This window comes from Nycticebus coucang, chromosome 5 (genome assembly GCF_027406575.1).
Source record: "Nycticebus coucang isolate mNycCou1 chromosome 5, mNycCou1.pri, whole genome shotgun sequence".
In the NCBI taxonomy this organism is placed as follows: domain Eukaryota; kingdom Metazoa; phylum Chordata; class Mammalia; order Primates; family Lorisidae; genus Nycticebus; species Nycticebus coucang.
In genome coordinates this window covers 138,873,386-138,897,412 of record NC_069784.1, presented here as the reverse complement: position 1 = coordinate 138,897,412, position 24,027 = coordinate 138,873,386, and the positions used below count along the sequence as shown (strand labels likewise).

The following is a 24,027-nucleotide window of genomic DNA, read 5'->3' as shown; positions in this document are numbered from 1 at the left end:
ACTACTAAAACTAATAAAAGAGTAAAGGCTCAAGATACATGATCAATCCACAGAAATCAATTATATTTCTATGTATAAAAAGAACAATCTGAAATAAATTAAGCACATGATTTCATTCATAATAGCACCCCAAATGAAAATACTTAGAAATTTAGCAATAACAGTCCAAAATATCATACACTGACAACTAGCAAACATCGCTGAGATAAATTGAAATCTAAATGAATAAAGTATTAAAAGGTTCACTGTTCCGTAAATTCAGTATACTCCTTATCAGAATTCCAGCAGGTCTTTTTGTAGAAATTGAACAGTTGATGATGAAATGCTTAGGGAATGCAGGAGACTTAGAGAGCCATCATTGTTTTGGAAAGTGAAGCTCAGTATGGAGAACTTGCATTGCATGGTTTTAAAACTTACTGTTTAAGCACAGTATTTCAGACAGTTTGGTACTGCCGCAAAGATAGGTGTATAGGTTAATGAAATGGAATTGAGGATAGAAATAAAGTCAACTGACTTTCAACAAAGATGTGAAAACCATTCATTTTGAGGAAGGGATAGTTGGTAAGGGACAATTAGATGTCCCATGTTAGGAAAAAACAAAAACTATAGTCTAACTATAAGAAAATTGTAAGAAAAATAGACAAAAATTATGATCTTAGGTGGGGCAAAGTTCCCACAGGTGAAGCATGATTCATGAAATTAAAAAAATGTTAAGCTGGACTTCACTAAGGACTTGTGTCCAGAATATACAAAAATCCTTAATCCATATGCATTACTTTTGGAAAAGTAAAATGGTACAGGTACTTTGGGCAACCATTTGTCAGTTTCTTAAAAAGTATGCTGACCACACAACTTGTGAGTTTCACCCTTGAGAATATACTAGAAAGAGGAAAATGTGTTCATATAAAGAAGTGTAGGTGCCAGCGCCTGTGGCTCAAAGGAGTAAGGCGCCAGCCCCATATGGGTTCACCCCCAGCCCAGGCCAAAAACTGCAAAAAAAAAAAAAAAGTGTAAATGAATCTTCCTAGTCACATAATTCAGTATAGCTCTAAGTTGTAGACGATTCGGATGTCCATCAGCTGGTTAATGATAAAATAAATGTCATATGTTCATATAAGGGGATACTATTTGGGTATTTTACTGGGTAAATAGTACTCATTTTATATATGTTTATGTATATAAAATAAAATATAAGGAAGGCACTTTATAAATTATTACATTTTATATAGAAGTGAACCGAAGTTCACATTACGTCTTTTCAGTAGTCAGTTTTCATTTTTGAAATTGGAGAGCTTCATGAATTAACTCTTACTGGGAATGGTCCATTCTGTTTACATAGAATTAAGTAAAAAGGATTAGATTACAACATTTTGTGTCAGAAAATATGGTTATAACAAGTTATTGAAAATCATTGTAATCTCTTAGAGAAAAAATAATTGCTTTTCCTGCTTTCTGATGTGGCGTGTGAACTTACATTTAACACTTCTTTTATTTCTGACCAAGAATATCACAAGTGTATATGGTTTTTTTATACCTTACAATTACTTAGTGATTTATAGTTTGTTTCATATGTTTTTGTAGTAAATCTGCAAATAAATAGCTCAGTGGCACAACCAGTTATCACACTTCTTCAGTTCTTGGTGACATGGCTCATGTTCTTCCACAAATGTCTGGGATGTTAAAATAAAGTAAAGAAAGAAAAACAAAATAATTTGGGAACTACATTTGATAGTTTGACTCAGATTTAAATCTCTGGCAGGAGTAATAATCATCTTGCATTTTGCGGCTTCCTGCTGCTCAGAGATGCTGTGGATGTAAAAGCGTCATCATCTGTGTCCCCCTCACTACAGAACCATTTTTTCTAATGATTTTATTTTTTAGTAATGTAAAATAAATGTTAGGTGTGGTCTCTTGTTGCTAAGAAATTTGTATTCATTTAAGAAGTCAGGTCATTGACTGGCAAAATACATATAATTAATGTTAAGTTGAATGAAGAGGAACGAAACTACAATTTATTAAGAGCCACTCTGTACAAAAAGTTTATATTCATTGTCTCATTTAATAACTAACATCAACCTAGATCATTGCATTTTAGAAATATGAGGTGGACCAGTTTTGAAAGGTCGAGAAACCCGTGTCTGGTTAGTTAGTGCGGCTGAGATCTGAAGAGATCTGTTCTGATCTCAAATCTGTCCTTATTTTTTGTAGTACTCGGCTTTCCTAACAGGGAAGGAATGTAAAAAACATGCTGAGAAAAGGAAGGTCAGCGAGCTTGTTGCTATTGAGAGGAGCTCACAGACAATCTAGAAGTCAAGTCTAGAAAGACCGGCTGTTCCTCTGTGGGAAGCCCCCTGCAGCCCCCCACCTCCGTCCCTGTTCAGGTCCACTCCTTGGTCCACCCCTTTGCTGGGAGCCTCTTCCTGGCAGCTGCTTCCTGTATGTCAGCGCCCTTGGGGAGACTGCAGAACGGCCCCCTTTGATACTGCGGCCTGCCCCTCCCGCTCCGCTCCTGCTCTTCTGCCCACCCAGCCCCAGCACTTCCCTCTGACAGCTCGCTGAGTAGTTCAGTTGTCCTGTTTACTGACGGTCACTCCTATTTAAATAAGCGTCCGGTTATTTTGCTAAGACCTTTACATTCCACAACTAAGAAAATGCTACAAAAGCTATGTTAACTAATGTGATGAAAATGTGTCAAACGATCTATGAACCAAGTGTATGGTGCCCCACGATCATACTAATGTACACAGCTATGGTTTAATAAAAATAAATAAAAAAAAAATAAATAAGCATCTGGAGGACACAGATTATTGTCTTTTTGTGTTCTCCACTCTGTTGTAACTCCCCAAACAGTGCTGGCACTTAGTAGGTGCTGTAAATAATTGTTTAAAAGTTTGAAGACTTTGAGTTAAGAGTGAGGAAAGTATGTTTGAGGGTCTAGTGAAACCAGTCTTACCTGGAGTGGGAAGGGAATCTAGTGTGTTGTAGATTCCAGGTGGATAAACGGAGCAAAACCAGATTGTGAGGACTTGAATCCTAAGCAAAGGAATTTGTTTACTATTGGTAGGAATGGGAGAGCTTTCTGTAAGAGTTTAATATTTTAAATAAAAGTGTACTAATTTAATGGTTTAAAAGTAATAGCTAATAACTTTTTGTTGCATTTCCTTTTTGAAATGCTCTCTTGAGTGCTTTTAGTTTTACCTGATGAAATTGACTTAGTCATTTGGGGAATTAACTGTCTCACATATTAAAGAGTCCCTAGGTAAAGCCTCCTTCAAGGTTAGCTGACTAACTTGGCTGGAAATGTCTCTGAAGATTCAATTTTTTTGCTTCCCCTTTTCCTCCTTCTCTCCTGCTTCCCTCCCCCTCCCTCCTCCTCCTCCATCCCAGCCCCACCCCTGTCAGTGTCTCTACCCCCACATCCACCTCTGTTTCTATATCTGCTGTCCCTCCCAGGTTGAACCTCCCTATGATTTTAGGGTAGCCGCCACCACCAGCTAGGGCCAAAGAGTTCCTTGTTTGTGGCTCTCTCAAAGCCACGAAATTTAAGTCCTTCTCATCTTTCTAACTGGGCCAACCAAGTCATTCATTCAGTGTGTGGCACACAGAGACGTTTGATAAATACGTGAGGATTGACCTGTTCAGATTGCGTCACTATTGGAAGGCAGACGGCGGTCTTTGCCGAGCCCTGCAGCAGTGCCGATGTGCCTGGAGTGGTGGGGGAGGCTGAGTGGGCTGCCTTAACTCCCGTGAGATGAAAATATATTAAAAAGATAGATAATTGATTTGCATGGGGAATGTTCATCTCCTAAAACAGGGAGAACAAGGGTGCAGGGATAGGGTTAGCAAGATGCACTTAGCATGTTCCGTGGAGAAGCAAGGGCACTTCTTCAGGGGTGACCCAGGGAATTCCACAGAAGTAATAACTCCGTCCTGCTTTCTAGAGAGATGGGAGTTCCACTGTGCCTTGACCTATTCATGCACACCGTACCCTGAGGTGTCCCCTCACACGTGCAGGGCTGTCTTCTGGTATCCATGGGGTCAGAGTAGGGGAAAGACCCACACATTTAAACTGAAATCTGCTGCAGTTCATTATGATTGTAAAAATTCAGCAACATTCAGTAGGAAAAAGGGATCTCATTGCATAATCTCACCAGACAGAAATACTATAAACATATACATTTGTATTTGTTATCATTTGTTTTTTGCAGTTTTTGGCTGGGGCTGGGTTTGAACCCGCCACCTCTGGCATATGGGGCTGGTGCCCTACCCCTTTGAGACACATTTATATTTGTATATAAAAATATACATTAACTTTTCTTTCACTTCAAACTTATGAGATGGTACAGTATACTTCAGAAAAAAAGATTTATAATTTCATATATATGTATGCATGATTTATAAAATGTATGTGTATTTATTTATACACAGATGCAGAAAAATACATGTGTGTACATTTTAAGCCAATATAGGCTCATAGTAATTGCACTTTTTCCTATCATTTTAAGTCAAGAGCAGTTTTTTTACATTAATAAATATAAGCATTCCTCATAATTCTTAGTAGTTTCATTTTGGAGCTTGTTATATCTATTTTTATTGTAAAAATTTTTATATCCTTTTCCTGATAGAAATATATAAAAATCAAGAAATAATAAAAGTATGGATTATAGGAGTAGATAAAAATCCTTTTCATTTCTTTCTTTAATGCTTAATTGAAGGAGCAAATGTCTACAGAATGCTTATGCTGCATGAAAACTAGTGTCCTCTGCTGGGAAATGTTTTGTTGCTAATTAGATGCTCACTGAAGATTCAAGATCTGGTGTCCAGATTTGTGCTTTATTCTCGCCCTTATTCCCTCACCCTTTCATTTCAAAGAGAGCTTCATTGCTGAACTGTGAGAAATGCCATCCAGAAACTCAGTCATGAGTGCATGCTGGAAGCTCACGGGGAGGTGACATGCCCAGTTATAGGTTCTCATGAGTGCATGCTGGAAGCTCACAGGGAGGTGATATGCTGAGTCATGGGTTCTCGTAAGTGCATGCTGGAAGCTCACTTGGAAGGTGACATGCCCAGTTATAGGTTCTCATGAGTGCATGCTGGAAGCTCACAGGGAGGTGACATGCCGAGTCATGGGTTCTCATGAGTGCATGCTGGAAGCTCACAGGGAGGTGACATGCCGAGTCACGGGTTCTCATGAGTGCATGCTGGAAGCTAACAGGGAGGTGACATGCTGAGTCACGGGTTCTCATGGGTGCATACTGGAAGCTCACAGGGAGGTGACATGCTGAGTCACGGGTTCTCATGAGTGCATGCTGGAAGCTCACAGGGAGGTGACATGCTGAGTCACGGGTTCTCATTAGTGCATGCTGAAAGCTCACAGGGAGGTGACATGCTGAGTCACGGGTTCTCATGAGTGCATACTGGAAGCTCACAGGGAGGTGACATGCTGAGTCACGGGTTCTCATGAGTGCATGCTGGAAGCTCACAGGGAGGTGACATGCTGAGTCACGGGTTCTCATGAGTGCATGCTGGAAGCTCACAGGGAGGTGACATGCTGAGTCACGGGTTCTCATGAGTGCATGCTGGAAGCTCACAGGGAGGTGACATGCTGAGTCACGGGTTCTCATGAGTGCATGCTGGAAGCTCACAGGGAGGTGACATGCTGAGTCACGGGTTCTCATGAGTGCATGCTGGACGCTCACTGGGAAGGTGACATGCTGAGTCACGGGTTCTCATGAGTGCATGCTGGAAGCTCACTGGGAAGGTGACATGCTGAGTCACGGGTTCTCATGAGTGCATGCTGAAAGCTCACAGGGAGGTGACATGCTGAGTCACGGGTTCTCATGACTGCATGCTGGAAGCTCACAGGGAGGTAACATGCTGAGTCACGGGTTCTCATGAGTGCATGCTGAAAGCTCACAGGGAGGTGACATGCTGAATCACGGATTCTCATGAGTGCATGCTGGAAGCTCACAGGGAGGTGACATGCTGAGTCACGGGTTCTCATGAGTGCATACTGGAAGCTCACAAGGAGGTGACATGCTGAGTCACGGGTTCTCATGAGTGCATGCTGGAAGCTCACAGGGAGGTGACATGCTGAGTCACGGGTTCTCATTAGTGCATACTGGAAGCTCACTGGGAAGGTGACATGCTGAGTCACAGGTTCTCATGAGTGCATGCTGAAAGCTCACAGGGAGGTGACATGCTGAGTCATGGGTTCTCATGAGTGCATGCTGGAAGCTCACAGGGAGGTGACATGCTGAGTAATGAGTTCTCATGAGTGCATGCCGGAAGCTCACGGGCAAGGGGACATGCTGAATCATGGGGTCTTACCCTGAAGTCGTGTGATCTGCAAGGAGTCATGAACTGATGAGCTAAAGAGGGCAGCATTTCCTCTCTATTACTTCAAAAATGGCCCATCATTTTCAAATGGGGGGGATCTTTCTCAGTAACAATTTGTATTGTCATTTCATTTTACACTTGGAAGGTGACAAAAGAAGGCATCTTGCCCAAAATAATGCAGCTAGTGACTGCAGGCCTGGGCTCCAAACCGAAGTTCATGCACAAAGCCTGCAGGCCCCAACCCTGGGCTGTGGTCCAGTTATCTGTCTTTGGCCTGTTAGGAACCTGGCTGCACAGCGGGCAGTGGGCAGGGCCAGGCGAACTTCATCTGTGTTCGCAGCTGCCCCCCATCCGCTGCATCACCACCTGAGCTCCGTCTCCTCCAGAGAAGCATTAGATTCTTTCATAGGAGAGTGAACTCTTGTGTAAACTGCATGTGAGGGATCCAGACTGCCCGCTCCTTATGAGGATCTAAAGCCTGGTGATCTGAGGGGGATGTAAGTTGTTGGAATCATCCCCAAACCATCCCCATAGCTCCAACCCCCACTGTGGAAAACTTGTGTTCCAAGTAACCAGTTTCTGGTGCCAAAAAGTTGGGGACCACTGCCCACTGCCACTCATACATGTTCCTACAGGGCACCTGAACTGTAGAAAAGAAGTTAAAAACACTATTTTCAACATGCTTAAGTTTTTCTTGGGCAAGGGAGTTCACCTAAATGAAACCCCAATGATAAGGAATAGGAATCAGGGTTCCTTTATATAAAGTAACTTTCACTGTGTTCATTAATTTCCTTAGCTAGAATGTTATATTCTTTAAATATACTAAACTTGACGTTCAGGTAACAGAAATTGTTTGACTGCTAAGTTCTAAATTAGCTTGCAGGGTGAAAATTTAGAAATCAACAAAGGTATCTTCTTTCAGATACCTTTAATTGCCTATAAAACAAAAAATAGTTTCTTTGTGAATACATATAATTAGGGTATCTTATGTACACACAAGTACTAATTATGAAGTCTGACAATGACATTTTTGAACTCATCCTAGAAAAAGTGCCCCTACGTCCTTGCTGAGTGTCACTGGTTCACCTTTGAGGTGCTCCCCTGGGAAGCAGTGCACCAACGCCAACACCTCATCACCCACCAGAGCTGTCATTGCACAGCACGTGACAACGTGGAGTAACAATAGTGAGCATCACTCTTGCGGCCACGTGTTGACACAGACACGCTCTGAGATACGCCAGGGTCATGAGGCCTGACCACCAGGGTGTTTGCACAGTGCTGCCGACGTAAGTGCACGGGAGCAAGTTCACGAACTTAATCGTCAGACCTCTGGGCTCCGATGGTCACTCCAGAAACAGTTCCAAAATTGTTTTGAAGTGTGCACTAGGTGCTGACATCAGTATACAGTTTCCCAAGGGGAGTACTTTGAAGGTGACTTAGTGATAGTTCAGCAATGAGTTTGTGAACTTAATTGTTGGACCTCGTAAGCAAGACTAATGGAAAAAACAACAGGGAGATTTATTCATACAAGGATGTCTGGACATTTAAACTGTTCTTCCCTTGAACTATCTTTCAAATCTATAGTGATGGTTAGTGGAATATTCCAAAATGCAATAGCTTGATAAACTCCATTCAGCCTCACTATTGAACCTGTTCACATGGGGCTGCCTTCCATTATGTCCTTTGTAATTCAGACTTTTTCAAACATGTTCATTGAATTTCTTATGTTAAAAAACTTACAAAAACCATATGCGCCTCTATAACTTTATAATGTGTTAATAAATTTGTCGTGATTAAATAATGTCATCCTCAGAGAGGTTTAGGTGAGGATAAATCATTAGGAGTTGAAGTATTTTTATGATATGACTTCAATTTAGAAGATAAAATGTTTTTCCTATACCATTGTTACATGCTTCGGAAGTTATAAAATCTGCGATCTATTATAAAATCCAATAATACAGTAATACGACCAACAGATACTGTTTATTGAACACCGCCTGTCTAATTGAACTGAGCTTGGTGTTTTTTAAAAGGTACCCAAGCAAAGTCAGTGTCTAGCCTGGGTCGGAATCTTGTTTACTTTTAGGTTCTGAACCTTTAAGGGCCATAATCGAAAGAATATTTTTGAAAGACTTTGGAACTGGGAGCGTGATAGAGTGAGTAGAATTGTGTGTGTAGTGGTGGTGGGGGGGGGGGCAGTTGTGTAGACATAGGTGCCATTGCCCTTACCGGGCACATACTGGATTCAGTGACCGGCTTGGTCACCATTGGCTGATAAGCAATTTGGGACTAGACTTGCTGTCATGTGAGGAAATTGGTGGTAAGCAGTAAGTTGAGAAACATTAGAGAAAAAAGGAAACATCGGCACTCAGTGGTTTGGCTAATACAGATGTTGAAGAAGGGAGAACCACACCACCTGAACTTGTAGGACAGAGAGGTAGACATGTTTTTGGCTGCGTCAAAATAAGTTAGTCTGTGCTCTGGAATGACACAGAATATGTTCGTTTTTTTTCATGATAAATGTCTACTGTTGGTGACAGAGGATTTGATTAATAATGAGGTCATAAATACCCAAATGATGATACTTGCAAATCCCCAGTTTATTGCAGGAGACAGACATGGTAATGCAATAGCATTAAATTAAAGGAATCCAGCCAGGAATCTGGAGAGGCCAGCCTGAGTTCCAGTGACCCTTCATGAGTTAGGGCCACACCAGTACTGTAATTCTACCTAGAGTAGGCTCTAAGCCACACCAGAACCAGCCTACCTAGAGAAGGCTCTTTGCTGGCATGATTCTTACACCCTGTGTGATTGGTCACACAGGCATTTTCTTTTTTTTTTTTTTTTTTGCCTGTAGCTAGATCTAGTGTAAACCAGCAGTCTGATTTGCCCAGTGAACAATACTGACAGGCTGGTATAATTCCTCAGACCCAGGGGACAAAGGGGCACTGTTGATGGCTGTGTTTTATCTCCTTTCTCCAGAGAAGCCTGAACGAATCTTAAGATTTCCATGAGTCTCAGAGCGCCAAACACTTCTTATTTCAGCCAAAGGGCTCAGACCAACATGAGGTCTGCTGAAATTAACCCGCATAGTGCACATGTGAATGGTCGTTTGGGATACTCAGGCCGAGTGTATGGGTTGCAGGCACATTCACGTTAGGACCTCTAAAAGAGGTAATCTGGAAAGGGGTGTGGTGTGGTCATTTTCCCTCTGAAATTAATGTATAGGTCTAACTCTAAATTTGTTAGATTTAACTTTTACAGTTTTACATAACCAAATTTGTAGATTTTATAACAGAAAGCATTGCAAAGAGCCTTTGAGTTCACTGAGAAAGAATGACATGCTTTATATTTCAGAACCTTCTCAGAGTTTCTAATTGTGTTTTTTCTCCTTCCTTCTTTATCCTCCAGATGAATCAGCTCCTAAGGAAGTCAGCAGGGTAAGTAATGTGAACATAATTTTTACTATAATAGTATAGAAAATGAGAAATCTTTGTACATTTTCTCAGTACTCAAATATGCTAAAGTGTTACAAAAATAATAGCCAAAACTGAGTTCCCTCTCCAAAGTGTCGCTTACTAGTACAGATAAAGTCAGTAAACAGGTTGCAAATTAGGGATCTCAGAACTGAGCACAGCTAACGGACGGGTGTCAGTTGGCCTGTACGTGCTTACGGGGTTTTCCGAGTCAGTTGTAGACATTGACAAGTTGAGAGGTGGCATACAGAGAATGGGAAAAACTAACACGGCATTTCCACGTGGCATCAATGTGCTGAAGGCGCGGAGCCCAGGCTGCCTTCAGATGCATTCAGGGCTCTCAGTGTGTCCCAGTTCCCACTTAGCCAGCTTTCCTCCTGTGCGGTATTTGTCTGACCCTGCCTTTGAGTTCCCCCACCTTCTCTTTGGGAGAACAAACCATGGCAACTCAGGTATTGAAGGCATGAACTGCTCAGGACATTTAGAAACAGGAAATGTACAGTTTTCACATCCTGGAGAAATATTTAGTGTTAATTTAAGAGTCTTAGCAAACATAAAAACTTACAGCGGATTATTACTGAAAGCATTTAGCATACTGTGTTTTATAGTACGAAGTCATAAGTAATTACATATGCAAAACTACCAATATTTTAAATGTTTTCTGTATATGGATAAAGAGCTCAAGTGCGTATTAAGTAGTGAAAAAGATCAGTTTGAATTGCATTTCACTCAACCTTATATAAGAAATCAGGTTTTTATTATAAGATATAGCATGAAGTACTTTTAAGAAATCACAGTAGATTTATTCCTTTATTTTTGATGATCTGAAGGAAGAGATCTCTAAAATGACCATGGCCATTGTGGAGGCTGGTGACTGGGGTTGAGGCAGAATTCCCTTTCTCTGTAATAACCTAACAAGTTTTCTACAAGTCTCAGAGTTTTTCTGGGTGCCTTCACTGTTAATTTCACTTTATGCAGAGCTTATGGTTGGAAAGTTCCCAAGTCGGGATGCCCCTAAATGTATCAAGAGATGGAGGGATCAGCCTAGAGTTTTGGCAATTGCTAGGTATAGCAGAAAATGCTACAAATGATGTTTGAGGATAAGAAGGGGATTCTGACATGTTATCTTGGTTGCACAGAGTCATAAAATATTGGGATGTTGATATTGCCAAAGCTGCCATCTCAGATGCCGTGAGTCCAGACAGTGCCTTTAACAATACCACATACTATTTTTAAGGTCATTAGAAATGATGAGACTATACATAATGATCTGTCTGTGATACTATTTTATGACATTCTCTTATATTGTGCCAAATTTGGAGGAAGTATATCCCTAACTGAGAAATACTAAATTTAGTCCTGGCTATATTAAAGTTTCTTATAACATACCACATGTCTTGATCAATGCTTATTAGAATAATTCTCAGAAGTTGCTTTAGGAAATAGTATACCACTATTTTCAGTTAATATTTAGATTTGGAAATACCTAGGGAAAGCTTTCGATAGATGGTGACTGAGCACAGGGCTTCTATTTAGACACACCCCTTTCAGAAACCATGATCGTTAGGGGGGGCAGATTTTTCCTCTAGTAAGTTTTGATTATTATGAAATACTTTCTCACAGGCAAACAGCCCTCCCTTAATTGCTATCCATTAATATTTGTTTTAACTTTTGTAGTAACTCAACAAAGGCCGTACAGCATATTCCTTCTGCATACTCTTTGAGTACAGGGATGTGCTTGTTCTTTTCCAATAAAACACCTTTTTATTTATTTCAGATTATTAATTAAGGGGGTACAAGTATGTTTATTACATGGCTGTATTGTATGAGGCTTAAGTCGGGGATTTTGGTGTGCCCATCACCAGAGCAGCGTTTCCTGTGCCCAATAGATATGTTTGTGCCCATGTGTCCCCATCTGTTAGCGCTCACTTCTTAGTGAGGGTGTATGGTGTTCTTTTTTCCATCCTACAATTCTTAGGATAATGGTCCCAGTTCACTCCATGTTGCTAGAAAGACATTATTTTGCTCCTTTATATGGCTGAATAGTACTCTGTGGTGTCTGTGTGTGTGTACGCCACACCACATTTTCTTTATCCATCCATGAATTGAAGGATACTTAGGTTGATTTCACATCTTTGCAATTGTTAATTGTGCTGCGATACACATTTAAGTGCAGGTATGTTTTTGATTAAATGACTTTATTTTTTGGATATATACCCAGCAGTGGGATTATTGGATTGAATAGTAGGTCTTTATTTATTACTTTGAGGATTCACCACACTGTTTTCCATAGAGGTTGTACTAAATTTCAGTTCCACCAAGACTGTAAGCGTTCCTTTCTCTCTACGTCCATGCCAGCATCTGTTGTTTTGGGCCTTTTTACTAATGGCCATTCTGATATGGGTAAGGTGTTAACTCATTGCAGTGTTAATTTGCATTTCCCTGATGACTAGTGATGTCAAGTATTTTTCATATGTGTGTTGGCCATTGGTTATTGTCTTCAAAAAACTTCTGTTCATATATAATTTTCCCACTTTTTGATGGGGTTATTTATTCGCTTCTTGCCAATTTGCTTGAGTTCTTTGTAGATTCCAAGTATCAGTCCTTTGTTGGACGTGTAGTTTGTGAATATTCTCTCCCATTCTGTAGTTTGTCACTTCACTCTGTTATTTCCTTTGCTGTGCAGAAGCTTTTTAATTTAGTTAAGTCCCATTTTTTACTTACTTTTTTGTTGCTATATTTACCTTTGGGGTCTTAGTTATAAATTGTTTGCCTAGTCTGATATTTAAGACATTTCTGCTAGAATTTTTATGGCTTCATGCCTTACATTTATGTCTTTAATTCATCCCAAATTAATTGTTGTATATGGAGAGGTATCGTTTATTTATTTATTTATATATCCATCCTCTTCCATTCTTCTGCTTGTGGCTGTCCAGCTTTCCCAGCACCATTTGTTGAACAGAGCATCCTTTCCACAGTGTACATTCTTGTCTGCTTTGTCAAAGATCAGTTGGTTGTAGGCAGAAGATCTTATTTCTGGGTTCTTTATTCTATTCCATTGGTCTATGTCTCTACTTTTATGCCAGTACCATGCTGTTTTGGTTAGTGTAGCCTTGAAGTATTAATACAATTTGAAGGCAAGTAATGTGATACCTCCAGATTTTTTTTTTTAACTTAAGATAGCTTTGGATATTTAGGCTTCTTTTGATTCCAAATAAAGCTTAGGATAATTGTTTCTATGTCTGAAATGTGACACTGGTCCCAAGTTGCTAGTGGAGTGCTCAAGCAGGCTTAATGCCCATCTTCTTTCGGGTACGCCCTGTCCTGCCCAGTTGGGGCAGCCAAGTGAGTGCCACTGGGAAGAGCCAGTGGGCAGGGAGATGACTGGGTCTTCTGCAGGCCTCTGAGAGGAAAGCTGTGAGCCCAGGCACTCTGGGGCCTTGACACAGTGGACACGCTGGTGGAGGGGAGCAGCTGCAGCAGATGGACCTGGCTCAGTTATCTCTTGGGACACAGTGACACTTGGCGACAGTGGGCAAGGGAGGGAAGGGGGTAGGACACAGTCTGAATGGAAGAGAGCTAGCACTCTGGTCATCATTGTCCCTCTGCCCAGAAGGCAGCCCCCCTCCAGAATGTCTGAGCTCTGGGATCACACAGCTGTCTTGGGACCCGCCAGCCCCTGTGGTCATTACAGCATGGGAAATGTTTGTGTGTGGAGAAGTGACACAAAAATGGAAGGGTTGAAGGTCACCAGGAGGAAAAGGCACACCGGGTGGAGCAGCAGTCTATACCTGCCCTCTCGGCTCTAGTCTGGGGTGATAAGACAGTACCCCAAGGGGCTGGTGGCCTACTGCTTTGTTCTCAAAAAACAATCTTTTGTACCCTCATGTTAATCTGAAACAGAACAAAACAAAAACAGAAAAACGACAAGCTCTGAGTTGTCTAGCAGCAGCAGCTGCAGAGGGTAGACGAGCTCTCCAGAAGCTCAGCAGCCTGCTGACTGTCAGAGAGTGGAGGACACAGCCCATCTGCCCTTCTAGGGCCTCCGAGTTCCTCAGGTCTGGGCTCTGCTGGGGTCCTGCCCCATTTGGTTCTGCTTTGTTACATCCTCCTCTGGAATCTCTGGTAGCTTCTGGCACTTTCCTGTAGTAATTACATCTCATTTTTTTTTTTTTTAATGTAAAACTTTTCCTTCTTTCTGAGACAGTCTGGCAACCAGAGTCCCAAGTCAGCTACCTTGTCAGATTCCTTGCTTATTTTTTAAACTTTAACTTCTAAATGCTGACTTAGGGTTCAGGTCGACGTTCTTTGCACAACACCATACGCTGTTGAATAGCTGCAAGTATATGGCAGCCTCAATATGGTGCTGTAGACCAGGACGGCCTCACTGTGAACGATGAGGTAGGGTGCAGACATGTCTTGGTTTGAAAAATGTGTGTCTGCAAAGTCTCCCAAGGAGAATTCATTTTTTGTTTGTTTGTTTTGTTTTTAAGGAAGTCTAGGACATTTCTTGTTAATGAGCTTTCGGTAAACTACTGTTTTGTTTTGTTTTTTTTTTCCAGGAGATCAAATCGTATCTGCATGTGCTATGACTCTTTCCTGCTTCCTTTTCTCCTGTTTTCTTTTCCTCCTTCCCTTCCTGTCTTCTTACTTCTTAATCAGCTGATAAGCATTTATTGAGCAGTCATGTTCTACCGTGCTGAGGATACAGTTGTGAGCAAAACAGACAGGGTTCAGGTACTTGTAGTCTAGACGGGAGTGGTGAAAACAGTTCAACAAACTGAATGTGTATAAATGTTTATATTTTTCTCAGCAGTGATAAATACTCTGATAATTGTGTGGAAGAGCAAAGCGGATACCGAGTGATGGTGGGTTCAGGCTGGGCTATGGGCTTACTGGACATGCGCAGTGGTCAGTAAGGTGAATTCCATCAGTTGACGCTTGAGCAGGGACCTATGGGAATAAAAGAAGGAGGAGAAGTCACTGTGCCTGGAACAGAGCGAGTGACGAGGAGGCTATCGGGAGATGAAGTTGGTGTAGAATAGTGCTACAGAGGCCCTTTCCTAGCTGCTGAATTAAAAGTATACACAATAAAGGTGGAAACAGAGGGACCCAGTAGTTAGGGGGGAGGATGATGTCTTAGCCTAGGGCTGCCCCAGTGAAGTGTCATCAGAGTTGGGTGTGTTGGGAGGGAGAGGCTGACGGGCTTTGCTGTGAGTTGTACATGGTGTGTGAGAAGAGAAGAATCTCTCTAATAACTGCCAACTTTTTTTGGTGTGAACACTTGGTATATTATAACTTCTCTTTATTATTATGGGAAAGACTACAGACAGAATGGAGTTAAGGGAGGTTGGAAAATTACTAAGTTAAGTTATCAGACACAGAATTGGAGATATTTAGGAATCAAGTGTATATATGGTCAAGTTAGGAAGAAAGTTCATAGTATAGATATTTGAATCTGTAATGTATAAAAGATATTTAAAACCACAGGATTAAATAAGATTACTTAGGGAATGTATCTATGGAGAAAGAGTAAAAATCTGAGCACTGAACTCTGGGCAGTCTGGTTATTGAATGGTGGGAAAGGTGTGGAAACATTAGCAAAGGGGACGAAGGAGGAGAAATCGGTGAAGTGGGAGGATAGCAAAAGACTTCTTTGCCCAATAGATTTGGTTTCAAAATTTTAACTGTGGGTCTGTACATTTGTTTCAGCTTCATTTTATCTTGTTTTGGCCCATCTCAGCTTAGGCAGATGAACCCTATCTTATTTCTAATATACTCCCTAAGTTTTGAAGCCACAAATTTGAGTAATTTTTCCACGTTGTTTTTCTATGCCTCCTTTTCAATAATTTTTCACTTAAGAAAATGCTGAGTGTGGAAAAGTCACCTATGAGAATAATGTGAACTTGTCAAATGCTTTGTTGAAAGCAGGATATCTTAACCAGTGTGCTGTGTTTTCCTAACTAGACATTGTCATTTGATCAACAAATATTTATTGGTTGAGCCCCAGCTCTTCCAGGTTCCTGGGATACATCAAGGAAAAAACTAGACAGAAATTCTTGCCCTTGTGGGGCAGAGACATTACACACAGTAAGTTAATAACAGATGCGTGGGTCAGGGGTACTAAGTGCTGTGGAGACAGACAAAGCCAGAGTCGGGTAGTTGCTGTTCCCTGGGAAGGCTCACCTGGGACACATCTGAGGCTCACCTGGGACACATCTGAGGCTCACCCGGGACACAGCTGAGGCTCACCCAGGACACATTTGAGTGAACTTTGCTGAGAACTGGGGAAGACCTTTCCTGGCTCCTGGGACAGTCAGTACATGGACCCTTTGGCCAGGGTGCACTTGGCAGGTTCAAGGCACAGCAAGGGGGGCCACTAGCTGGGTCTGAGTGAAGGAGGAGAAAGCTTTGCTCAGAAAGGAAGGGGCTGGGAGGGAGAACTGAGAGATACCTCCGTCATTTGTTTTCATCTAACAAACACTATTAATCCTTTATTTTATTATTACTGTTACTGTTGTTATTAAAGTGATTCCAGCTCATAATTTACTAAGATTTCTGACAGGAACAGGGAAAAAAATCAAAAAATAAAAAAAAGAGTGTTCAGATATTGAGTTCTTAAAATGTGAAATTCTAGCCAAGTCTAGAATCTCTCGGGTACACGTCTTGTCTCCGTAAGATATATTTCATTATGCTCTTTTATCTAATCCGATGAAGGAGGAATATTGAAAGCATTTTGGTTTTCTTTTTCAACTAAATGTTGCTTTTGTCATTTCTGAACATTTATAAAAGGATATCAATTGCTTTTGGAATTCATTATTTTTGCAAAGTTATTTATAAGTGGTTTTAACTTTCCTTAATTTAACCTGGTATGTGTTGAGCTTTCTCAGTCTTTTCCAGTCTTTCAGGATATTGTTCTTTTCTTGTGCATACCTGGGTTCTCTCCCGTTCCTGTATTCTCTCTAAGATCACGGAGGATCGGCGTCCCCGTCCTCTCCTGGCGTCCCCCGTCCTCTCCTGCTCTCCTGTGCTTTCTAGAACCACTCAGATGTGTTGTGTCATTAGCTTGACCTTCCACAGCACAGTTCTCTTCTTCACTGTTTCTAACTCTATTTAAATTCAATGTGGCTTTTTAAATTAAACTACTTCTGTATTTTGGGTGCTTTTTCCTCATTTTGATCTGTCTTGTGATCTCATTGATAATAACTTACTGTTAAGTTTTCTTTAATTTTCTTGAGAATTCAAGGCAGACGCTTTCCCAAAATTTCTTTTGCATATAGTCTTCCTCCTACGACATCCTAAATTAGCTTTTATCCTGAGTATACTGCTATAATACTAACACGTCAGATATTTTTGGTAGGTTTTATTTCTTCTTTTTAGTATTTTGTGATATATGTGGAGAGGTCATGTATTCATTGTTTTAAAATTTTGTTTATTCTTAAATGATAGGTGTGCTATTCGTAGTTAGATATTCCTTACTTCTGTTTACGTGTCATGCAACGTCCTCAGAACGTTCCTGTTGAGAGGGCTACAGCTTGAGGATCAGTGGCACCAGAACAGTCTGAAGAGACCGAGGGGACTCTCCAGGAAGCTGGGGTTGTGGGTATTCCCAGGAAGGAGTGGGTCTCTGTGACTTTTATCCTGGTTGACTGAAACACACTCCAGATGCCATAGTCTTATCTTCATTTTCATTTGGCCTGGTAAACAGTGGGACTTACGTACATTCCATTGAGTGTTTCTATGCCAGGTTTTTGTGGAAATGCTCAATTCTGCTCGTGAGTCATGAAGTTTCTGTGGATTTTTCTTCAATGTGTTTCTGAACACACAGCCCTGTTGAAGATATAGCATGAGTTCACAGCCAAATATTACCCTGTGAAATGGGATCTCATGTCTTTTTTTTTGCCCCAGAATGTTTTTTATTTACTTTATGCAACGGTATCATTTTCCTGGGAAGGAGAAGAATTTAAGTGAACTCTTGGTGACTTTTTAAACTTTGGCTTCATTGATATTATGTCCTGCAACGTTGTCTTGAAATTTATAGCATGTAGCAGCCATAATTGCCCGGTTTCATCACTAATTCACCTTGGTTTTACTTTCCTTTGGCTGTTGAGTGAAGTGAAGGGACAGGCTGTCATAGATGTCACCTTTAAAATATTTATTTTTCTTGGGATAGCCAGTCTTTTCCAAATGAATAAACAAATAGACAAACAAAATTTCTTCCAGAATAAAAGGGGTTTGTGGATGATAAGGAGGTCTAGGGTGCAGTGGAAGGATTTGGTGGGTGAGGAGGGAGGAGTGGGAAGATGGGTGAGATTGGTGTGTCTATGGAGTGGCATGGATAGGGCCAGGGGACGTGGTCCTTCTGTAGGGTTGGATCTCTGTATTATGGGATGGAAGCAGTAAAAACAGTTACCTGAAGACATGTATAACCTCTCTCTCTCTCTCTTTGTCTTTCTCTCTTCCTTGTTTTCTTTTCTTTTCTTTCTTTCTGGTTTTTTTTTTTTGAGACAGAGTCTTACTTTGTCCTCTTCTGTAGAGTGCTGTGGCATCACAGCTCACAGCAACCTCAAACTCCTGGGCTTAAGTGACTATAGGTGCCCACCAGCTATTTTTTTTAGAGATGAGGTCTTACTGTGGCTCAGGCTGGTCTCAAGCGTGTGAGGTCAGCCAATTCACCCGCCTCGGCCTCCCAGAGTGTTAGGATTACAAGCGTGAGCCACCTCGCCTGGCCTGGTTTTTTATTTATCATCAACACGTCTGTAACATTTAGAAACCAGAGGAACAGGTGACAGATGGAATGTTCCAGTCAGGTAAAGTGAGATTCTGACATTTTGAATTTCGAATGTCAAAGATCCCAACAAGAATTTCTTACCCCTGTGAGCAAGAACCCCAGAGGATGCCTGCGGCAAAGTTCATATCACACTAGTTGAAATATCTCTAGGCACTCAACCTTGTATTTCGTGGAAACCAGAAAGAAAAATTCTTATTGTAAATTATGGATTGGCTGTTTTAGCCTAAATTTCATTTTGAAAGCTATAGCCACAGAGAAACTTCAGACATCCCCATGGGGCACATTGGCTTCTGGAGGGAATTAGCTGTAAAACATTTTTTTGCATAACTGAAGATACCGTTCTGCCACATGGAAACAGCTCATATCAATCATTTAAATATTGGAAAATACGGGTAGTGCCTGTGGCTCAGTGAGTAGGGTGCTGGCCCCATATACTGAGGGTGGTGAGTTCAAAGCCAACCCTGGCCAAACTGCAACAATAAAAAAAAATTGAAAAAAAAATAAATATTGGAAAATGTTTACCAAAGACAGTGATTTGTGTGTTTGTACTTAAGGTGAAGCCCATCATCTTAACAATAGATTACAGATACTGACCATTTAACTATTAAAATTTGTCCCTGATTTCATAATAATGAAGTGATATTGATGATGTATGGAAGCTTTATTAGTCACTATGGCAGTGGATAAGGGGTCCTTTGAACTAAAAAACAGTATCAAACCATTATGATAAAAAAATTTAAAGTGGGAACTCAACGTATTCCTCTTTCACAAGATTTTCTATTACCACCTGTTTTATCACACCATTCTTGGCACTTACAAGTCTTTGTTAGGTTACAGATTTTGAAAAGTACCATGCAGAGGTGCCCATGCAGATGGCTGCCCCTGGCCCACAAGTCAAAGGCTGTTTAAAGGTTGTTGTTTTGGGGACATTTCTTTGTTGCATGGAATGGAATATAATAATCACTCAGCAACAGAGTAGTTACGTGTTAAGTTCAGTTGATCCCAGATTGCAGTTTATTAAAGATGGCAACAAGGTATCAAAGGTGTTCGTTTTTGTTATGTTTTTATTAATGGATATTTTCCTGTTTCTCTCTTTTCTCCAACTAGGATTTCACTTTCATGAGAGCGGGAACCTGGTGTTATACTTAACAATATAAATGAGTGACATGTTGCTAAAGAAGTATTTGTTTACAGAGTTTATTTACATATGGGCATTCCTCAGAGATACTGGGATTTGTTCTCAGACCAGGGAAATAAAGCAAATTTGCAATAAAGTGAGTCACGAAGAATTTTTGTTTTCCCAGAGCATAAAAGGCTGTACTTACACTATACTGCCATTTAACAGCATTGTGTCTTAAGAAGTACATACTTTAATTAGAAATAATTATTTTATTGCTATAAATGGTAATGATAATTGGGGCCTTCAACAAGTAGTAATTTTTTTGCTTCAACATTGATGGCTGCTGACTGATCAGAGTAGTGGTTGCTGAAGGTTTGGTGACTGTGATGACTTCTTCAAATAAGACACAGTGAAGGTTGCCACGTGAGTGGACGCTTGTTATCAGGAAGGATTTCTGTATAGCGCATGACAGCGTTGGTAGCCTTTCACCCACCATAGAACATCTTCTGATACTGGATTCAGTCCTGTAAAACCCGCTGCCACTTTATCAATTATGTCTGGCAATATGTAAAAACCAGTGTTCACAGTGTCTTCAGAAAGAGTAAATGCCATCTCAGGAAACCACTTTCTTGGCTCATCCACGAGAAGCAACTCCCAGTCCATTTAAGTTTTATCATGAGACTGTGGCAGTTCAGTCAGATCTCTGACTCTACTTCTGAGTCTAGTTCTCTTGCTCTTTTTCCCATATCTGCAATTACCTTCCTCACTGGAGTTTTAAGTCCGGAATCATCCGGAAGAGTGAGAATCACCTTATTCCAAACTCTCTTATGTTGACATTTGGACCTCCCCTTATGAATGGTGAATGTCCTCAATGGCAAATCCTTTGCAGAGGGTTTTAAATTTACTTTTCCCATATTCATCAGAGAATCATTGTCTATGACAGCTACAGCCTTATGAAATGTATTTCTTAAATATTAAGATTTGAAAGTCAAAGTTACTATTTGATCCTTAGGCTGCAGAATAGATGCTTCATGCCTGTTAGTGGGGATGAAGACAGGATCGATCTTGTGCACCTGCCCGGAGACCTTGGGTGACCAGGTGCATTACCAATGAGGAGTAATATTTTGCAAGAATTTTTTTTCTTTGGCTGAACGCTAGGTCTCAACTGGGGGCTCAAAATATCCAGTAAGCCATGCTGTAAACAGGTGTGCTTTCTTTCAGACTTTGTTGTTTTATTGATTTATCACAATTCTGATCCCTAGGATTTTTGGAATGGTTAGCTTCGGCTTCAACCTAAAATCAGCAGCTGCCTTAGGTATGGGCATATCTAGATGGCATATCTTCCAATCTAAGCCCGGGAATCTGCGGTTTAGCGTAGCCATCTTTATCGATGACACTAGCTGACCTTCTGAGTAATTTGCTGCAGCTCCTGCACCAGCACTTGCAGCTTCACTTTGCGCTTTTATGTTAAACCTCTTGAGCTGATCTGTGCTCGCTTCAAACTTTTCTCCTGCAGCTTCCTCACAGTCTCTCAGCCTTCATGTTATTGAGAAAAGGTAGAGCCTTTCTCTGGATTAGACTTGAACTAAAACTTAATCCATATCAGCAGTAGGCATTCGTGTGTTGACTGGAAGAGCACTTTATTTATTTTGAGACCAGATTTCACTCTGTTGCCCAGGCTACAGTGTAATGCCATCATCGTAACTCATAGTAGCCTCCAACTCCTGGGCTCACGTGATCCTCCTGCCTCAGCCTCCTACGTGTCTGGGACTACAGGTGTGCACCACCACACCTAGCTAACTTTTTATTTCTGGTAGAGATGGGGTCATGTTATGCTTGCTTTAGCATTCCCAAGTTCTAGGATTATAGGTATGACTCACCATACTAGTGTCTGGGGTTGCACTTTTAATTTCCTTCCAGAATGTTTCCTTTGCATTCCCAGCTTGGTTGACTGGCCCAGCAGGCCTCCCTTTCTACTTACCTTCCTCCCTAAGGTCACTCACTGCTAGCCTTTGACTTAAAGTCACAACACATATGCCTGTCTCTTGTACTTTGACACTTAGACACATCATTGGAGAGTTACTAATTCACCTAATTTTCATATTGTTTTGTCTCAGGGAATAGGAAGTTCCAAGGAGAGGGAGAGAGATGGACTAAGAGCTGGTCAGAAGATCAGTCAGAATACTGACATCTTGTGGACCTTTTTGTCCTAAACTGAATTAGTTAATATTATAAAAAGCCCTTTGAAAACTGCAATGTTCTTTAGAAATACCAGTTTTTACCATTTCTCTTTCCCTCTGTGGAGCTGATGACTGTAACCGCAGAGCCTCACTTACTGCAGACTCCCCCGCTGCTCGCTCTCCCCTCCCCAGGCCTGCCTTGTCCATGTTGGTCCTGAACGTTAGCAGTGACCGTCATCCTCCTGTCCTGCTGGTTGCTCTTCTCCCTCCCTTTAAACATTTCCTCCTCGCTCTCGCGCTCTCTGACATGCTGTCTGCGGACTCCTTGGCCACGATGCTGGCACAGCACGCCTCCCTCGCCCCACAGAGAAGCCCGGAACTGCTCCGCCGCTCTGTGCTCAGTTGTGTTGCAAGATGAGGGAGGGCGGCTGCATTTCCTTTTTTGCCCTTAGTGCTAGAGTAGGCTCAGGGTGAGTAACTACCGCTCCTGGCTTTGCTATTCATGATTTTAAAACTTTTTGAAATCAGTATTTGCAAAGGGTTAGTGGCCTCCTCTGTGCTCCCCTGCGCTCTTCCAGGCCGTGCCCGTGAGGCTCAAATCTCCTGGCTCATCCTTAGAGGAGACTGGATTTTTCACCCTGTATTTTTTATATAATGTATATCACCTTTGCTTATAACTTATTTCCTTTTTAAATCCCTAAGTGATTTTAATGACTTTATCTTAAGATTAAAAAGCATGGAAAGAAGCTTGGTAGTTTCTTGTAAATTTAAACATATACTTACCTTGTGACCTAAGGATTTTACTCTGATAGTTGCCAAAGATAATTGAAAACTTATGTCACAAAAATATTTCTATATGAAATATCAGCTTTATTTAAAATAGCCCTTAAATAGAAGCATAGGCATCCTGAATGTCCAACATCATTAGAACAGATAAACAGTTTTGAGTATTATTTATACAACAGAATGCCACCAGCAAGAGGAAGGGACAGATGACTGAAACCCACGGCAATATGGATGAATTTACAGACAACCTAGTGAGCAAATGAGGCAGGTTCAGAAGACTAGATACTGTTTGATTCATTTGAGTACAGCTCTAAAAACTGCATGAATTAATCAGTTCAGGTGGAATAAAGGTCAAAAAGAGTGGTTGTCTTGGGGATGGGGATTGATTAAAAAGGCCTGTGGGAGGGACTTTATGAAGACATTAAATGTTCTGTATCTTGATTGGATATATGTTACAAGGATTTACCCATTTGTCAACATATAATGAATTATGTATTTCAGTGTTTATAAATTTTGCCTATAAGACTATTGAATATTAACATCTAATTAGGGGGTTTGTTATTTGTAATGGTATAACTTAGCAGTGCTGAAACTACCTCTTTGTAGTCCGGACTTGAGAAAATATGTAAATATATTAAGGATATTGCCAGATTTCTTCCTGTTGACTAAGGTAATTACATACATGGAAATGAAGAATACTTGAATGTACGCTGTGGTGTTTGGTTGAAACTGAAGGTATCAAAACAAGGTCAGAGTTTTTAATCCCTCTTTATAGATGTGTATATAAGGAGATCAACACGTAGGGAATTATACACACACATTTGCATGTACCCGTGTGTGTCCTCATGTATATCATGTTTGTATAAATGAGAAGCTTAGAAGCAAGGACAGTGGTGGGATATAGCTCTAGCTCTTGGATTTTAAACACTGTTGTTTACTGAAAAGAACTGTGATTTCTTTGAAATTAGAATTGTAAATGGCAGAGTCAGGGGCTGGTGAGGTATGAGACAAGAAGGGAAGGAAGTGCCGAGAGAACGAGGAGGACACGGAAGGGAGGCGGAAACTATCCTGGCCTTACATGATACAGTGAGCATCACATTGAATGGCGGCAGTAGTGGGTGATACTCTATTGGATACAATATTGAGTCCATATTCATATGAATGAATGAGGCAGGGAAAACGGAGAGCTCTTCTTCCAGTAAAACGCCAAATAACAAACACAGAAGGGGTGATAGGATTGTAGCTTCATCACTTTGTTTTATTCCTGGAAAAAATGTGGACCCTCAATCTGATCTTGAGAAAACATCAGACAAATCCAGACTGGCTGTATTCTTC

The 24,027-nt window shown here is 41.0% G+C and overlaps 1 protein-coding gene across 2 annotated transcripts in view; it reads left to right on the top strand.

The window, feature by feature from the left end:
* The window catches only part of PDE10A (phosphodiesterase 10A), a 233,315-nt gene that overhangs the window by 108,123 nt on the left and 101,165 nt on the right, over window positions 1-24,027 (top strand). For both annotated transcript variants that reach the window (XM_053592323.1, XM_053592324.1), the window contains exon 3: window positions 9,751-9,779. In XM_053592323.1, coding sequence (XP_053448298.1) covers window positions 9,751-9,779 — 29 coding nt within the window. The remainder of the gene's footprint in view (window positions 1-9,750; window positions 9,780-24,027) is intronic.